Here is a 19897-nt window from a genome sequence, read left to right as displayed (position 1 = left end):
GGTGGTGTGGTGGTGTGTGTAGAGCTTAGAGCTCTGTTGCCTTTTTTTTTTTCTGTGCCGCTCTTTTCAAGATGGGGCCCATGAAATTATCCAACAGGATTATGTAAGGCAGGATAGATTCTGCTGCGTCCTGTCATCCGTTTGTCCATTGTGTGCCCCTGTATTTCAGTTAGCCTGGTGTGTTAGCCATGAAGCTACTTAACACACTGTGTTATTGCATGTCCTCTTTCCTCTTACTTAATACATGTCTATATTCAGCTTTTCGGGAATATGCATAGAGGAGGATCGAACCCACATTTAGCCTGTGTTTAAATGGTCATACATTTTCAATTACAGGACTTAATTAACCTGTTATCCCTTTTGAACTCACAGTTATTGTTTGTGGACTGAAGTATCCATGCTATCAAAAGCTGAAAGGCAGATTCACCGTCTCTCAGCCAGATTTGTTCGGACAGAGGTCAGGGTTTGTTCATGAGCATTTATGCCTTTACCATGTCCATGGCAGTGGAGCTGGCATGCGAGAGCTTGTCTCTTCAAACCCTTGCTGTTCCTGCTGAGGTCACAGGGTGACCTTGGAGCTGTGGAAGCCATGTTTACCAGAGACCCCTGTGTTCAGGCTGTGGCTCGGTTGCTGCTTCCTTTCAACCACATGGTAAAAGCCAGCAAGGAGCAAGTCTCCTGATTTAGTTTGGAAAATTGCTTTAAGAGAGATGCAAACATGTTGCAAGACTTACACTGACTAAGGAAACAGAAGCAACCCTTGCTGTATATATAAGTATCAGTGTATTAGTCATTTTGCTGCAATTTCATATATTGTCCTGTGTTCATTTCCACTTATTATAGCATTGTTGAAGCTTTTCAAAGCAGCTTATGTTATTTATATCCACTCAAAAACTGACAAAACTGTTATTTAACAAAATAAAATGTTCCCATTGATTAAAAAATGTATTATTAACTTGGCTTATCCTCCAGCACTGATGGTAGTGCAAAGACATAAAAACCCACAAACTATTATAATGATAAATGCTTAAGTTTTACATCTCTTGAGCAAACAGCTAGACTTGTATCAATCCAGCAATAATTAAGCGAATAAACTAGAGTTTGTGTTGGTATGACTTTCTTAAACGTGCATGATTTGTTTTGAATATAAGCTATCATATCTACACTGAGGATATAGATTAGCATATTTACAGCACATACCGCCTAGAAACTCTCTCTTGTCTTTCACTGTGCGCTGCTCTGTGTATGTGTGTGGAAGTGAGTATATAAGTATAAGTGTGTGTGTGTGTGTGTGTGTGTGTGTGTGTGTGTGTGTGTGTGTGTGTGTGTGTGTGTGTGTGTGTGTGTGTGTGTGTGTGTGTGTGTGTGTGTGTGAGGAGTATTTGTGTGTGTGTGTGTGTGTGTGTGTGTGTGTGTGTGTGTGTGTGTGTGCGTGCGTGCACAGACTCGCAGCAGCCACCCCTTGCCCCCACCCCTCTCATTAATATGTATGTGTTCTGAGGCAGCTAGCGAAGACGGTGTGTTTCTCACCCGCTGATTAATGCTGTCTGTCAATTACCTCTAGATCCAACCGTGCTGTGGAGCTTCCCCCAGGACCACACCGACCAGGTTGGAACACACTCTGCTTTCTCATTCTTTTCTCCCTCTCTCTCCCTCTCTCTCTCTCACTCCTTCACTGTTACAGACAACCTTTACCTCCTCCTCATCCTCCTCTTCCTCTCCCATCTCCCTTCCTTGCCTAATGCCCTCACTCACCCTGCCATGCTGTGGTAGCCGCCCCCCCCAACACCTATCACCACCACCACTGCTCTCCTCCTCATCCCCATCAGTGCTTCCTCCTCTTCTTCTCTCTCTCATTGTACGTCTGTTGCTGGTAATGAAAAGCAGTGAGCAGGTCTTCAATAACCGACGAATCAGTAATTATCATTCAACCGTGACAGGAATGCACACCTCTGTTTCCCCCGCTTTCTCTCTCTCTGTCTGTATCTCTTGCTTTCTCTCAGTGTGCTACTTCCTATTGTTTCACATTTAAAGCATTATCGGGTTCATTTTGAATCTGAAAGAGAAAATCTGCAGCTGTTTTGCAATAGTTTTTGGAACACCATGCTCTTCCTTAAACCAGTCAGGGGTTTATATTTGAAGGTAAGGCATGCCAATCTCCCACTGTGTTGAAGAATCACATTTTAAAGAGGACGCCATTATGAAGAATTACCTGAGTCTTATTTTTGTATCTTTGCTGATCATTTCTTCTGATAATAATCGCATTGTATACTTATTGAAGAAGAAGTGGAGGTCTTAATAACATTGCAACATTAAAATCCAATGATCAAGAATCACAAGCTACTGACAATCACACATTGTAAGCACATCAAACTAGATAAAAAAACTTTATTTTGACAGAAAACTGACCCAAAAGTAACTATATTCTATTACTGTATGTGTGCACATAACAGTAAGTACAGTATACGTCTAACAACCTGCAACTGAAACATACAACTTACATACTAGGTTATATTAAGGGACTACCTTTTTTTCTGGAAGGATGCACGGATTGGTTGATGGAAGAATGGACATTATTACAATGAAATAAAAAGTTAGGTTGGTGAATCCCTATTTTATTTTTTGAGGGTTTGTTTATGCTAAATGAATATTTATTTCCCCATATGAGTTCTTATTTCTTAAATTAACTTCATTTAAGTTGATAAGTGTAATTGTTATTATTGTAAGCTTTAGAAATAATGGCCAAAGACCCAAGTTGTCATAAACCCAGATTATTTTTTTGAGCCAATCACAAAAGTGTACTGGCTGTCTCAGGGGGGCAATGTGAACACACAGAAGCAAAAACCTCTTGGAGTAATTAAAAATGATTTGATATTCCTTTCATTCTTAAAGCCTTGCTCTTACCCTTAGAAAATTACTCCTACTCAGTAGGGTGTCTTTGTTATGTCTCTCTGGCTTCACCTTCAAATAACTACAGTCTAAAATCCAACTTGATCAAAACAATCACGCAGCCTGTAATAATATGCGTATTAATCTCTATGTTGTGCACATCACTCTGTAATAGATTACTCATTATCTGGGCAGCATGACTCCTGCGCTCTGCTGCTGTGGCTTCTCAGGCAGTGTGTGTGTGGTATTTTGATTCTGTTAGTTAGTCTAAGAATGACGGAAAACAGAGATTTGACAGAGAGACTTGTTTGTGTAACTTGCTGCTGTTAAATACCATCAAACTATGTGCTATATGTGCAATATATACATTATTATATACATATGCCATTAATAACTGTGTAATATATACCTGGCTGCTAAATCCTAAGAACTGTTACAGGATTTGGATTTTGAAAAGTATTTTCTTTTACTTTTCTTTTTTTATTATATTTTTTATTATATCATAACTTAGTACTTTTTTTTAACATATGTAACACTAAGCTGTCTGTGGCTCTTTCCTGCTGTAACGATGCAAATGTCCCCTCTGGGACTAATAAAGGTATTCTGATTCTGAGACACAAGTTGGCAACATCACTGGACAGATGACTGCAGCAGCTCGTCGGAAGCTGAAGGAAAACATTGTCGACTAAGAAAAAATAGAGAAAAGAAAACAATATTTGCGTAGGCTCTCAACACCGCAGCCAAGCCAGTGAGTTTAAACCGCTCTCCTGCCCCTCTGATCCACTTTAAGGGATAAACGGGCTTGTCGAAAGATGCTTCAGGCGATGTCTGCCTGCCCCACTAGAACCAGAGCATGCAATCAGAGTAAGAAGTAGAGAGGTTAGCAAGAGATTACAGTCTTGCAGAGGTTGGCACAGGAAGTGGAAGTCATAGAAAAGGAGTAAAAAAACAGCGGCTGAACCCAAGAGAGATGAAATAGTGTAAACAGTGTATGCGTCGTCATGAGTCTGCCTCATCCTTCCTCTCCGAGATGTCTCACTTGCTTTTCTTTCATTCTGTTGTCCACCAGATCGTTTGTGTGGATAAGATGGCCCTTAAGATGGCTAGTTAGCGTGCTGTGTACAGAGGGATTGGCCCTTTCCCCCGTATACATAACGGCTGTATTCACGGGCCTCATTACCAGGATTAGGGCTCCTTTCCTCCTTTGTGGGGCTGAAGGCAGGAGTCCTCTGTAGCCACAGTCTCTCTCTTTCTGTGGCCCGAGCTGGCCAGCATATGGCAGCAGCAGCCATCAGTCTCCACAGAGGGGCTCAGAGCTCAGAGCAAGGCCTCCTTTTGTTTAGACCGTTATTGTTGCTCTGCGTAATGACATTTGTAGGCCGTAGGATCGGGGTGGAGGGGTTAGTGTACCCCAGGGGAGAGAGAGGGAGACAGAAAAGAGGAAGCGAGGGAGGGGGGAGAGGCAAAGACATGCAGACAGACAGGAGTGTGGATTATGGAAATATGAATTGATTTAGTTTCTGTTCTGTGGTAGAATAGAAAGCTCAAAGGAGAACAGACTGCAGGCTGGCTGGCACGCCGGGGTGGTGCTGGGGAAATATGAAGTGAGAGGCGCTTGCTCCCTCTTTTTCTTTCTCTCCCCTTTCTTTTTCCCCTCCTGCTCCCCCTATCCCTTCCTCAGCCCCTGAGACTCTTGATGCCCTGGTCATCCACAGATGCCACTTGGATAGAGAGGGAGAGAAGGAGGAGAGAGAGAGGGAGGGCAAGAGAGAGGTGGCTAAAGCATATATTTGAATCGCAAGAAGGGCTTTTTTTTTTGTGCAAATGAAGCAGACAGATGGAAATCTGTCCGTTTCCTCTCAGATCTCATCCCAAAGTTGTGGAAAAAACACAGCAGACAACACACACACGAACGCACAGACACACACACAATTCAGAATATGGTTCTGCTAGTTAGTTAACCACAGTTTGGTGAAAAGAGGGCCCACTCCTCTGTAGAGAACAGAGGATGATAAACACTCGGCAAGTTCCACAAACAGACGGCCATTTGAAAAGCAACTCTGCAGTATGTAAAAATGTGAAGTTCCTCACTCAGATACACCCCGCAGAGATTTGCTGTACTTTCTTTGCCTAACACTGCAGGCACATTTTTAAGATTGACAGGCTAAACCCTACCAATGTATGCATGTGTTATGTTTGCTTTGGGCTGTTGTGATGTAAGTCCCGTGCATTTAACTCTCCCTATAGGCCCACAATGGAATCAATGGGTTTAATAAACAAACTAAGGTGTTTAATGGGAATCATCGGACCTTAAAGAGCCTGTGACACGAACCCAACAACTGTTGTGCAATGAAATAGTGGGCTACTAGTAATCTCGAACCGTCAGTTTAAAAAAGAAAAAGCGATACCGTTCCGATAAATATCAATAATTTTGAACATCGCGGGAAAATTCATTCGACTCATTTTGAGGTTTTGGGGGAAGCCGGAAGTGACGTCAATGCGGGAACGCTTCACTGTGCGGCGAGAGAGCCAAACACGGACAAAGTGTGTTGTCATGCGTAGAAATGGTGAATTACTGAGTTTAGGCACGTTAATAACGTTTTAATGAAGTTGACTACAGTATACCGGTATTCATATTTGTCAGTGCTTTCATGTCAATTCGGCGAACATAAACATAAATGATCGTGGTGAAGATGATGATTAAATTAGGATTACAAATCGGTAGTGAGAGCTGCTGAATTTCCTCCCGTCGGATGTGATATAAAAACAAATCGATTATTTTAGTTGTAAACTCAAGTGGATGAAACTACATTTATTAGTGCTTTCATGTCAATTCGGCGAACATATGATACATTAAATGATCGTGAGGATGATGATTTAAAAATCTTTTGTTTGAGCCGGTCTGCATTTCCTGATGAGAAAACAAACCTTAGCTTTTTGTAGTTGCAGTCAGTGGTGTAGTGGGCGTTGGACGCGGGGGTACGCCGTACCCCCACTTATTTGAAGCATGATTTCTTTTTTTAATAGTCTAATACATCTAAAATCATTGCCAGTGTTATCAGTTGCAAGTGTGTGTTTGTTGTAATAATGACGAAAACATAATAGGCAGATTTCACAGTAATTATAATAAAAACGTAGCTCAAGCATTTATGCAACTTGATTTGAAGCGTGTGTGTGTGAGGGGCAGAACTGTGTGTGTAGGGTGACCAGGTGTCCCGCACTGTGCGGGACTGCACACACAGCATTTTTATTATTTGTCCCGCGTCCCACACATTGAGACTATGTCCCGCATTTGAGTGATAGTCGCGCAGAAAGGCCGGATCGGTTCGCTGACAGCCGGCACCGCCCTTTATTATTATATTGTCTAAACGGCATCATGTAAGTTGCGCTGACAGGCGACACAGAGGTCCCCAAGCCCCCCCCCGTTGGCAGTTCACGAGCGCGTCCATAGTGTCTCCCGTCCACCCACCACCCCGTCCACCCAGTAAAAACATCCCCACTACACCACTGGTTGTAGTAGTACACCAACATGGATTAAACGTGTGTTTTTTTTTACCACAATGTTGGCGAAATTAATGGATAAAATGCACGGATTATTATTATTATTATTCCCACTCCGATCGGGACACTAGGTCCACCGTTTCCCCGCAGCGAGGCTCCCCCCGTTGACAGTCTACGTGGGCTGGGCTGGGTGCAGTGGCGGACTGGCCATCGGGACGAATCCCGATGGGCCGTTACCGAAGTGGGCCGGTCGGATAAGTCACTAGCACATCCCCCACTCCCCCCGTTGGCTGATTTTTAGTCCCAGTCCACCACTGGCTACATGACCGTATGATCGCCCATATTGACGCACCTAATTCCTAAACTTCTAACAGATACAAAATAAACCGATCCTTCAGCCTCATATGAGCTCTCAGACACGTTCAAAATTAAACTGTCATCGCTGTCTGAGCTTGCTGCTGTGTGCGCCATCGTGCGTTTAAATGCAGATGCTGGGATCCTGAACGGTGCAGCTGGAGCGCTGTGCCCGCATTGACGTCACCCATAATTTGGCGGGACTTGAAGAATCCCCGAGAAGATCCAGGAAATGGTCAACATTGAAGGGCAGATTAATGGTTATCAAAGTACAAATATCCAAAATCAGTTCAGTAACGGTTTTCAAGGGGACAATATTTACTCAAATTGATGATGGGGGAAAATCGTGTCACAGGCTCTTTAAAGGAATATTTTAAGGGTCCTTTTGGCCTCTTTTCTACCTGACCTTATCAGAATTTGGAATTACCCCCTAAAGTTAATCTCATTTGAGGTTTGATACGTTTATTAACTCTTGTTGAAACACTTGTCAGATATTCAAATGTGACTGTAATGTTAATGTACAATTTGCCTAAAAACGTGTTTCGGCAAATTCTACAAGGGGTGTCACCTCATTGACGAAAACTCAAACATATTACATAAAGCATTGTGGGGAAAAGAGATAAGAATAGAAATACCTTGGGGGGTGTGGCTGCATGTCTGGGAAAGCCTGTGCACTTCTTTCAATTTATTTTTATCTCCTAAGCATAAATCCATTTTAACTGGGACACCTACTCTGCTGTAGTGAGTGTGGATAAGCGCTGTGTGACCATGGCCACTTTTTTTATTGTCTGGATATTTTGAGGGATGAATACTGGATTTTAGTACTGATGTTTTGTTTCTCTCTATATTGTGCATTTTGAAGATATACCTAAAGGTTTGTGTTTAAGTAAAATCTACAGCCTTTCTAAGCCTTTTCCTTTTGCCTGCAATGTAAGAAAACAAATTCCAAAAGCTGGCTGGAGAGAAACGACTGTCTTTTACATAGACACCCTCACCAAACCATGCTCCGTGTAAATTGGTAAAATAGTTTCTCTACTCTCATGAAATAGAAACATAATTTCACATTCTGCACACTCGCTACTCTTCACTAACATTCCTCATCTCCATTCACAGGGAGATAACATTGTGTTTGCTTTCTTGGCATGTCATTGTTTAGTATTGGTTTTCCTATGCATTCCTATTATTCTGTCCATCCCTTATATCCATTTGTATCTCTTGCTGCCTGCCGTTCATCAACAATCTGGCTTTTAAACACCTTCTGTCATATTTGCCCTCTAAAGACACTGTTGCAGAAAATTGCAAATTACACATAAACCACCAGGCCGGTTGCAGCATAATATCCAGAGAGAAATAAAGAAAATATTGAATAATGAATAGATTTTACTCTCGGATATGAACTAAAGTTGATGTTAACTCTCTATGGCCATTCCACACATTTTAATAGGGAAACCTTTGATCTCTCTGCTGCATACTGCATAGAGTTGACTGTATAACATGCGGTTTTTCATTTATACCAAGGCTAGAGTAGGTGTAATCTGATTCTAAAAGGAAATCCATGCTTTGATACAGATTTAAACCTTGCTATGTATAATCAATGTGTGACATTTATTGCACTCAAGTACATATGTTGTGTAGAATGTAGTCATGTAGTACATTTTCCTGTGACTTTCTACATTTTCTAGCAGGCCTTTTTTATTTTGCATTAGGAACATTTGGGTGTTGCAGAGAGCAATCCCTGGAGCAAAGAAAGAGTTTCCCTAGAGTCACAGATCGTATTGAAAGCATTTTACGCGTTGATGCTACTTTGCATTTTGGCCAAATGAGCTTAGGTGGAGTAAGTGTTATCTTTGCTTCTTCGATTGTGGAGATTTCTTTGTGTAAGTGTAACAATTTGATGCAAAGCAAGATGCCTAAAATCTGGCTCTGGCCTTTTGGATCAGTTGAACTGACAAATTGCTTTACAAAAATACCTGTACAGCAGGTACCAATATTTACTTTATCACACTTCACAGTAGCAGAGAGACGTTTGCTTTCACTTAATATCATATCATCCGCTTTTGGAAAATTATTCATGGGGGCTAGATAAATGTAGCAACGGCCTTCAAATGTAACCGCACTCATAAGATTCAAATGGTACTGTCCTTGTGCGTATTTAGTTTGAACCACTGTCAAGGTTTTTTGAGATGCCATGACTTCTGGCTAAACTTGGCTTATTTCCTTTCATGTAGTTCTGTACATCCATCTCTGCTCAAAAGCCCACTGTGTCATCAGCCAGACAGGAAAAGAGCGAGGGACAGAAAAAGAAGGGGGTGGGGGGCGGAAAGTCTCTCGAGGCTTCAACCTTGGCAACTCTGAGTGTTGCTCTGACACCATGCTCCTTCAGGACAGGCTGCCTGACATCATGTGATTGGTGGCCACAGCTATGGGCAGGTCCTGGGTGGGTGAGGCGAGAAGGGGGAAGGATTTAGTGGTAGAGGTAGGAGGGGTCTGAGGGTTTAAGGTAAAGGAGGGGAGCTGGTGGACAAGTGTTAACTCTAAGGAGAGGAGGAGATAGTTGGTGGTTGTGGAGGAGTGGAGGTGGGTGTGTGGAGGATCAGTAGCACAGAGCCAGAGATGCAAGGTAATGACATGTGGCCCTCAGTTGAGACCTTATAGCACCGAAAAGATTCAAGATTTAAGATTCAAAGTTTTTATTGTCATATGTACTGTAGCGACAGTGTAGTTATGGCAATTCAACTTTTAAGTCCCATTCTCCTTCAACAATGCAACATAAATATAAATGACATAACCAATGAATTAAAGGAAAATAGTGCTGAAAGAAACAGAATACAAATAAAATAGTGCAAGATAAATTGACCAGTGTGCAAGTAATGCAGAAGTAAACTATATACATGTACAATTGAATAAGAAGAGCTAAAAATAGAATGTTGGATCAAATACTGTACAAGAACAAAATACTGCTTATTGAAGTAATACATCAATAAATCAATATGTTATGAATGCTTAAAGTTCTGAAGGCACTTAACAGGGCTCAGGAGTTGATCAGTCTTATGGCCGTTGGGATAAAACTGTCACTGTGGTTTGTGCCCTGATGTTGAGCACAGTATAGAAAACTAGAAGAGATTGAAAATTGAAAGCAGGTTAGTTTATAAAAAAAGTTATGGAACCAATTGTTAAAGTTGACCGGAGGTGAAGGAGTCACAAGATTGAAGATGGAAAGGTGAAACAAGATGAGGGGCATGGAAATCAAAGAATAGAAAAAAGACAGTGAGAAGTCGGAGTTATTCTACAAACCCATCATAAAATGTTGTCCACACTCCAATGATAAGGTTGTTTTCACAGTTACTGAGAAATGAACAAGTTCAGATGCGAAACACCACCTATTAGTGATAAAGTCAGTGATATCGTCAATGATAATGCACCAGACGGCACATCTGTGTAGCCTGACTGTGGTTGACAGAGGAAGGCGTGGAATGGTTGATGGCAGTAAAAGGATGATGCTACAGAAAAAAGTACAGCACCTCTGTCAGACTAGTCTTATCACAAGGGCCAACTTCCCCACCCATCCTCCAAACAGATAGGAGACAGAGAGGTAGTGACATGCTGTTGAAAATTAGCATATTTTGCCAGCTCTTTAGATGCTGCTAGAGCCAGTTTTGTGAAGCTCTAACAGCAAGGCAAGAAGTACGGGAAACTGAGAGATGAAAAAGATGGAAATTGATACGTTTTTTGTGTTTGTGTGTGTGGAAAAGTAGAGGCCTGAATGTGTGTATTTGTGTACGTACGTGTGTGATATCTAAGCGTGTCACAGGGTCTCGTCTTTCCCCTTCACTGCACCCTGACAGCGGTGTCAAACAAGGCCTCATATTATCTGTGTATGTCTTGGAGAATATGTGTGTGTATGCGTCTGGGTTGATAGTGTTTTTATTCTTCTTCCTAACCCTTTTCACCTTGGATCCCTAGGGTGTTCCAGGGTCTTGCCTAATAGACAGTCTCGGCCCACTAAACTGGCCTATGGCTAGGGCACTGAGCTGGACGCCTAAGTAGGGCCCTTTGTTGCTCATGGATCCTGATTGCGCTGACCTCTGGGCTGGCTTCCTAAGAGACGATGGGTGGTGGAGATGGGAGCATGGAGAAGTGTTTTTACGCCCCGCTGCTCACATCTCTCCAGCATCGCACAGTGACCGGCGAAAAGGAAGCAGTGGTGTGTTTTGGCGGTCGAGTAAAAAACTGTTGGTGGCTCGTGTTTCCCAAGTTGCAGGGAGACAGCATTGGATTCAGCTACATATATTATTTTAGTTCACTAATATGCCACTCCCAGTTCCAAAAGCAAGGTACAGTAAATAGATGGCGTATTTGGACTAAACTAGTTCCTGCTAAACATAAATGATGTTCATGGTCAATAGAAAATTACCAAATTACTGGGTAAAAAAAACGATGAACAAGTTAGTTAAGTTAAATCTTTGTCATCAAGCTTCATCACTCTGGATGTTTATCACAGATTTTTTAAATGCAATAGTTTAACAAGAGTTAGAAACTGACTTTGTAGCCACAGTAAGGGAACAGAGATGTTAGAATAGGGAACAGGGAGGTTGTTAGTCATGTGCTAAGACATGGTTTTGCTTTATGACATCTTGAATTGTACATTAATCTGCCAGATCTGCTTATTGGGTTTACCAAACTGGACTAGTGTAATACTGCAGTACATGTTCTCAAACGTTTTCTTGATAGCTGCCAAACTCCCTCAGCATTGTGGCTGCATTCAGAGGAAGAAAGAGTGCATCTCTACACTTAGAAACAGGTTGTCCCTGTCAACCAGGAAGCTCATATTTACGGTAAAAGATGCCAGGCTTACCATAACCGCACACTGCTGTTGCCAACAGAGATATCACACAATCACACGTATCGGGCCTAATTGGCGTGCAAGTCTCCTTAACCACCCCTACATACAGGGCACAGCCACCAGCTACGGACAGAGGCAATAGCAAAGCACTTAGGGTGTTTTGTAAAGGAAGAGAGGGAGGGAGGGGAGGAAGAAGGAGGAAGAGGAGGGTGCAGCGATGACCTGACCTCCACCGCTAGATTCCATGTACATCTGTCAATGAGACGTCCACAGCCAAATGTTTTGGAGCCAGTGCCGCCCTCCTGCTGAGCTTCAATGTATACATTCTTTGTGTGTACGTGTGTGCAAGGGTATATCTTTGTGTGAGTGTGTGTGTGTGTGTGTGACGCCATGTGTTAGAGGCAGGCCCACATCAGGGTTCATACAGTCGAGCGAGGCCCAGTGGGAGCTAAGAGCTTAAAGAAGGAAATCCCCCCCGGCTGCTTGGTACACACACACACGCACACGCACACGCGCACGCACGCATGCGCTCTCTCTCTCTCTCTCTCTCTCCTTTTGGCACTTCATTAATGAAGCCCATGCTTGTATGTTTGGGGCATATGCAGCTCTCTTGGCCCAACACTACAAGTGTGTGTGTGTGTGTGTGTGTGTGTGTGTGTGTGTGTGTGTGTGTGTGTGTGTGTGTGTGTTAGGGAGTGAGACATCTCCCCCTATCACATGGTAATATATTCAGTGGAAGATCTCGGCAGAGGCATAATACTGCCGCTCTCCCCTGTCTGAGCCCATCTGTGATATGTAGAAAGGACATCAGCAGGACAGGTTATTAGCACTGGAATAATGCACACTGTTATTGTTGATGCCATATACTTATTCTCCAAGCAATATGCCCCCTCACCTCATAACATAAATAAATACATCCATTATGTAAAAAGCTGAAAATAAATGAGTGCAGCACAATGGACCACATTTAAACTACCCCTGTGCATTGTTATTATATTAGAGGTGACTCATTAACAGCTGATAGACGGAGGAATGACTTTGGGGTTGGACAGTGGGAGGTTAAGGGGATCTTATCGCTCCTGTTAACACAAATTGATACATTGGTGCTACATGTGCACTATATAGCCCAAAGAGGAAATAAAAGATTTCAAGCAACATTTTCCCTATCGTTATTATTAAACTTGAGCCAGGACAAATACTATTACTTCTGGGATAGTATTTGAAATTTTCCAGTGACGTGTCCCAATCAAGAGGGGGTTGTAAGGTGTTGAGGCCGGTGGAAGTGTGTGCTGTTGTGCTTCACAGGAGGGGAAAACCAAAGCCATTATTATGTCCTTGGCTAAGGCATCTTTGATATCCTTTAGGGGTCTAGAAGTGCAGATTTGAAAATAACAAATATTTTCAGCAAACAGGGTTCCATATTGCTATAGAGGTGGCACATACACATATGGATATATGACCACATATACCTGTCAGGTGTTGGCATGTGCTTGAAGAGGCCATAAGATCAATATGCCACCTTCAACACCTCCTGGAGAGGAGCTTTGGTAACATGGGACTGAACCAAAATAACCTCCCCTAACACACTGAATAAGGGAAGAAAATCTAACGGAGGCGAGTAAAAAAAAAAAAAAACAGAAAGACAAAACTGTTCCTTTCCCCACATTTCCCCCTCCTATCAGCCCAGGCAGAGTGAGCAAGGATGTGAAAATGTAACGCCCCCGTGTCAATTTGAAAGTGCACCCCACCTTCCCCCTCTCAAGCAGCTCTGGTGCTTTGGTCCAGCTTTGAAGGCCGTTCTTATTACTGGCACAGAGCGCGGGTCAGAATGGCAAGCCGGCAGCATACTATTAAAGCCTAATGAAAGGAATCTCTGCAGGGTCTGAGGTCTGCTGTGGCCAGAGGAGCCTGTGTCTCTGCCCGTTGTTCTGCGGCTACTCTCCTCACCATCTCTAGCTTTTTTTATTCCATCTTTTTATCTGGCCTCATTGCCATCTCTCCCGTCTCTGTCTGTCATTTTCTGTGTCTCTCTCAGTCTTTCCCTTTGTCTGCTTTATCTCTAAGCCTTCTTTTAGTTTCCCTCTGTGTCTGCACCAGATACTTTTTGCACTCAGTTGCCCCCTAAAAAATAAGGTATGGTATTTCTGTTTAGTTTCACGCGTTCAATCATTATTCTGTAGAAATGTAAGTAAATCATGATTTTAACTAAACTATAAACTAAATGCAATTTCATTTTTTTAAGGAAACTTGAATAAATACAGATGTTTAGAAAGCAATATAAAAAATATATGAGAAGGAATTATAACCTGTTTAACTTTATAACACTAGCTAAACATGCAAAATGAAAATGATTGATGCCTATAGTCAAAGCAAATATTTCATTAAAAACACAATCATGTATTTTGCATCGACTTGGGTATCGAGAATCATGGAATTTCACTGTTATTAGAACCGTTTTTATGCTGTCAGGACATCCCTATTTTGGAAATCACAAGCTCAAGGTTTTACTGATTACTCTCCGAACCTGCAGGGACATCATATTACCAAATGTGTTCTACCATTAAACCCTAATGACATTATTAGAAACCAAACTTAAAAATCGAATCCCTTGATTCATACCCATAAACCCGTGATATTCCCTCTGAGAATAATCATGACATCTATTGTCGTCATTTATCCCCCTTCGACATGTAGGCCAAAAAGGTTTCTCCTCTCCAAACGCGGAAATGTCCTGACATCAGAGATCGAATCCTGGGTTCCACTCTCATAACATTCATACAAAGCAGTATTGCTTAGCCCTCACCTTGCTCATTTGTAGCAAAAGCAGGATAATAACCTGTAGCTTTGACATGCACTCTGAAAAGAGATCACATTGGTATGCATGCCTTTCTGTGGTCAAGCAGTTCTTAGCTTTGATATGCCTTAAGCAACATTTTCCAGTCACTAGCATACCTGGGTTTATCTGCTGGTCTAAGAAAATAATACTATTGTTCAGGAAGAGAGGTTTGGTAAACATTATTGGACTTGCTCGTATAGATTGTTTGACACTTGTAAAGCATTATAATAATAGGAATAATAATGGAGGAATAGGAATCAGCCCTTTTGTCTTTTTTTGCCTGAAAGGAACAACAACTGCTCATGTCACAACTAGTGCTACATCTTCTCATGGATCTACAATTTGAATGCAACATTTTTTTCCATACATTTTAATAGAGCATTAAACACTTAGATATTATATTCTCTCCAACTCTTATGCTTTTCATTCTTTCTTTCTCATTAACCTTCAGTATCTGGTGCAGATTTGATATCACTGAGGAAACAGGAAGTTGTTCAGGAAGTTTGTCCTTTACCCTATATTAGAACACAGACCAATTCTTCCCCTGTAAAAGACCTGATAAAAGTCAGTTATCAGTTCATCAATTATTCGGTGCCAAAAATCGACATGTATCGTTGTGTTAAACGTTTTTCCTAGTTTCAATTCAACAGTCCACCCAATCAAGCTTTCATACCATCATATATATTTATTCTGCATTATGTATTTTCTCTCTCCATCAACCAAGGCTCAGCTGTCCTTGTGCCTTTACACATTGCAAATGAATGCATATCCATGCAAATTCTTAAAAAAGAAAGGCTGAGAATTTGAATATTTTGCTTAAAGCTGCACCCAGGTCGACCCTGCCATTCGGCATTTGAAAGCAGTGTGTGTCTGTTTGAATACTGAGGATCTCTCTTTGTCATGTTCGCCAGAGGGGCTCGGTGAGCGAACCAGCACCGGCAGGATGGGCAGAGATCGGCTGGGTAGCTGCACACAGACAGACTAATTGGGAAAAGGGGGGTGAGAGGGGGGACGAGGGGTGCTGGTAAGGGTGAGGAAAAGGTGGGGTGTACAGGAGGGGGGGATTCTAAGATGACGACAGGGGGTTTGGGAGGGAGGTGAAAGAGGACGGAGAGTGGGGGATGGAGGGAATGTGAGAGAAGGGAAGAGGAAGAGAGAAGGTGATGAAGAGGGCACAAGAGCATGCGGGACGAAGAGGTGAAGGAAGGGTGAGTGGAGACACTGTGGTTTCCGGCGCTGATGTGTGAGTAGCCCTGCTGACGATGTCATTATACTGTTGAAGTGCTGGCTGGATAACCAGGGTCCCTGCCTGCAAACCACTGCAGCCCAAAACTCCATTATACCGCCTGACACATATGGAAAAGATAGCTCTGCACACGCTGCTTTTCTTGCTGTTATTAAACACATTCAACAGGAACTGGTCCCTCTCGACTTTTACCTTAAAGCATACTTTTGATTCCAGCAGAGCGAGCATCAGTTGGGGAATACTTTCATATACATGAATAGTAAAAAAAAAAAAAAGATCGTGTGAGGTGTGACAATATTCATGTGAACTATTTATGTGTTCAACAGACCGTTGCTCACTACACTTTGCAATACAGAGTTGCCATAGTTAAAAGGTAATGAATTCTAAATAGAGTTGTGAGGAGGAACCAGCTGTTCATTTATTTATTTTATAGCTTATTTGTATCGGAATTTAAATTAGAACATGTTTATCAACCCCCGTGGGAAATTGGCTTATGTGCGCAAACATTGGGCATGTTTCCCTTAAAACAAGGCATTTAATCTTTGACAATTCCACAAATTATTTTTTGTAGACTTTAAATGGGAGCGATAAGCAAAGAGGCATCGCTATTGGCCACTTCTCCAGCTGATGTCCTCTTTGTTAACTTTGTACATCCTAAGTTATCTTGACATTTTTAACCTCACAGAATCGTTTTGGCTGAAATTGTCTATTTTTAACAGATTTTGCTCTGTTGTAAATTAAACTGAACACAAAATACTTCAATATATACATTTTATAAGTGCATTACTGCTACTTTTTTACTTAAACATAAATCAATCTGTGTGCAATATTGCTGCCCACGCAATGTGGTTATTCTGCAAGTTAACAGCTAAATAAAACCCCCAATATATTATGCTGCCCTAACCAGTCCTTTGATGACTCGTGCACATTAGCTCACCACGTGTGACACACTCTCCAGAGCTTTGCATAGTCACTGTTAAATCCTCACAGATATGTGCAGTACACTCTTGGAAGTTCAAATTTGTTTTACTACCATCACAACATAAATTGATTTCTATTTATGTCCATATGGTATGAAAACTCGTCTGGCAAAAACGTAGGTAATTCATCACAGTGAACATCTTGTTTGCATTATTTTGAGTTATGTTATTTTTGTGTGGTAACGCAGCGCAGGCTTTTCAAATCAGTCTTTCAATTGCATTACCTGGAAATAATAAATTAACTTTGACAAAAAAATAAAAGCCGGCACAATGTTCACTATGATGGATTATACAATAAAAATCCCATTCAGAAAATCTAAAACAGCACAGCATGCTTTGAAAACGGCTGACAGTAATGTAAAGTATATGTGAATTGAAGTAATGGGCTAACACATGCAAAAACACTGATATAGTCCTTTTTAAAGTGTGTTTCTAATATAGGTATACCAGTGGTACATTTACAAATGTGCCTGCCTCTGGCCTCCATTCCTCCCAGAACCACAGCCTGTATGGGGGGCTCTGGGGGCCACACTGCTATGAACTAGGTTGAGTTACACTGGGAAGCTAGCTAGATTGATCTGGCTGCAGTAGCCAGGGGAATATAAAGCAGGGCAGGGGCTTAAAGTCTGAGTCCCCCCAGGGAGGAGTCCTCGCTGCTTGGGGAGAGGGGCATGAACTGGGCTGCTCTTCTCTCCCCCCCTTCCTTCCCCTCGTTCCTTCTGTTGCTGTGTCCGTCCATCGAATATCTTCTCCATCTCTCCTTCCACAACATATTCAATTCTGTCAGTCTCTCTGTTTGCCTCTCCCCTTCTCTTTAACTTTCGTTAAAAAAAAACTCATAGTTTTTGATTTTTGGCCTTTTTCACTTGAACTCCATACTTGCCTTTTTTTTAATCCATTTCTCTGCAACACTCCTGCCTCTCACCTCTTTCTTCGCAAGCGTATGGGAAAATGAAGGTTGCTCATGAAGTTCACACCCAAAATGAAACACCATGGCCCATGCAGAGTTTTGCTTTTAATCCGTTAATAACAAACTGTTTAACATCATTCTGTCCACTTGCTGTGATCTTAAAAGCTGTTTTTTTTATCCTTTTTAGTGTTGGGGAGTGGCCAAAAAAAGGTGTTGCGTGCATAGAGCCCACAGAGTATGATCTGTCACCTGTCAAATCCCTCCATACCCCTGTATGCCTTAACTATAGCTTAATCCACCACAATTACTTTTAATAGAATTAGGCTAGAGCATGTATAAAAGTCAAGTCTAGATCTATTTTTAAGAGTATAAAAGCGAAATTGTCGCTCTGTGCTGCAAAGTTTGTTGCGTTTCCCCCATTGTATGTTGCTGTCCTGCAGGGCCGCTATGCAAAGCCGCTGTGTGCTGCTGTGTGCTGCTGTAGTGTTGTGGTGCAGTGATAGCAGGATCGTCCGCTGGGGGAACCCAGAGTATTCTGTCTCACTGAGTGATACCCCTGTCTCCACTCACGATAAACAGTACATACACACACACTCACACACACAACTGTCTGCCAAGCCCAGCCTAGCAGCAGATTCCTCCTCCTACGTTCTATAGTGTAGGGAAATGGATACCCTGAGAAATCGACTAAAGATCTAGCTTATCCTCAAACTGTCACTTCAGACTTATAGGTCCTGGGAACAATATTTTGCGTCCGGTGATTACTGTACGGGTAAAAATAATAAAACATTCTTGGATTTTCTATGTAATACAAGTATTAAGTATAATAGACAACATTTAGAGTCAACACGTAGAACTGGAGTATGTAGTTGTTGGGATGTATTACTAATAAAAAGAGAGGTCGATTAAGGGAATTTTCAACATAACTAAAAGGTAAGCTAATTTTTTGTAATTCATTTTCTTCATTTCTTCTCAACCATAAATAATTACTTTATGGTAATCTCGACTTGGTATACAGCTGATGTCTTCCGTTCTTAGAGAGTCCGATTATACAGCCTGTAATGACTAAAATCAGAGGTGTTACAGTGACAATGACGAAAAGTAACTATAGAAATCCGAAACCGCTGACAATCAGTCTAGACTCAAGGATTCCGTGTTCATTTCTGGAATTTACAGAAACCTTTACAATAAAGAGGTGAATACTAAGCAATAAAGTTGGTTAGTTACTTTGCGTCTTTATTTTTGTGTCGAAATAGCTCATAATACCTTCACCAATAGGGATATCACGTCACCAAGGGACCCGCGTCTCCGTAACTTTCCCCCTCTTGACCTCCTTAAAATCCAAGGCACGTTCCTTTTTTAATACTCAATAATTTATTCATTTTTTGTAGACTAGTTAAACATTCACCAGATGACACTAAGATATTGTCCTTTCCTAGACTACATAAGTTCAAGATGTTCAAGTAGACAGCGTACTCTGCAATCACGAGCACAATATTAGTTAGACAGTATGTAAGTCTGTGATGTAGCTATCACACATCAGTCTCTTAGCTAGGGCTATCTGCCGCTATACACTCCACACACGATATGGAACCGTGTTTGTTTTTATTTTGTATGAGACTTTTGCCGCGCCTTACTTCGCTCGTTCTTGGATAGGACATACCGCGTATCAGTTAGAGTCATGCACACATTATCAATACAAGATAACTACTTGGCGATGGGGAAATAGCACTCAAGTTAGTAGGCAAGGACAAAGTGTAGGGATAACTCAATTACATTGGTCTCTTCTGTCGACACAGACGTTGACGTCTCTTAGAGTATTAGATGACAAGGAGTAGACACGTGCAGCACAAAAGATGTAGATTATGCACTGGACACTTGTCAAGCTTAGCATAGACGAGAGTGGAGCTGGTTAAGTAGAATAGTGATCAAGGGAGAGGGGACTCTTGACCGTGGAACGATGAACTATAGGCACACATCCTATATATTTACGATGCTCTTCCTTGCGCGTGTTTCCCTCAACTCGTAGTATGGCGCTCAACCAATCATGTCGACTCGGGTGGTGTGTGTGTGGTGTGTGTGTGTTGACTCTGTTGTGGTGGATGGTGTGTGTGGTGTTGGGTGTGTGTGTGTGATGTTACTGTGGTGTGTGTGCAGTGTGGGTGTTTTGTGGTGTGTGTTGTGATGTGTGTGATTGTGTGTGTGTCTCGTGTGTGTGTGGTGTGTGTGTGTGTGTGTGGTGTGTGTGTTGTGTGTGGACGATAACGGTAAAAGGGTTCTGTTTTCTTTTTCTCCGCGATTATATAACGTCGAACATTCCCCCCCCTCCCCCCCCCAA

General features: G+C 42.0%; 1 protein-coding gene across 1 annotated transcript in view; it reads left to right on the top strand.

The window, feature by feature from the left end:
• The first annotated feature begins 589 nt into the window (after window positions 1–589).
• dennd1b (DENN/MADD domain containing 1B) overlaps window positions 590–19897 on the top strand; it is a 99649-nt gene continuing 80341 nt past the window's right edge. The window contains exons 1-2 of the mRNA XM_010795612.1: window positions 590–652; window positions 1510–1608. Of these exons, the coding sequence (XP_010793914.1) occupies window positions 590–652; window positions 1510–1608 (162 nt within the window). The remainder of the gene's footprint in view (window positions 653–1509; window positions 1609–19897) is intronic.

Source organism: Notothenia coriiceps, unplaced genomic scaffold (assembly GCF_000735185.1).
Source record: "Notothenia coriiceps isolate Sejong01 unplaced genomic scaffold, NC01 NC01_scaffold00037246, whole genome shotgun sequence".
NCBI classification, from domain to species: domain Eukaryota; kingdom Metazoa; phylum Chordata; class Actinopteri; order Perciformes; family Nototheniidae; genus Notothenia; species Notothenia coriiceps.
Note: the sequence above shows the minus strand (reverse complement) of the source record. Positions and strands in the feature narration are given on the sequence as shown.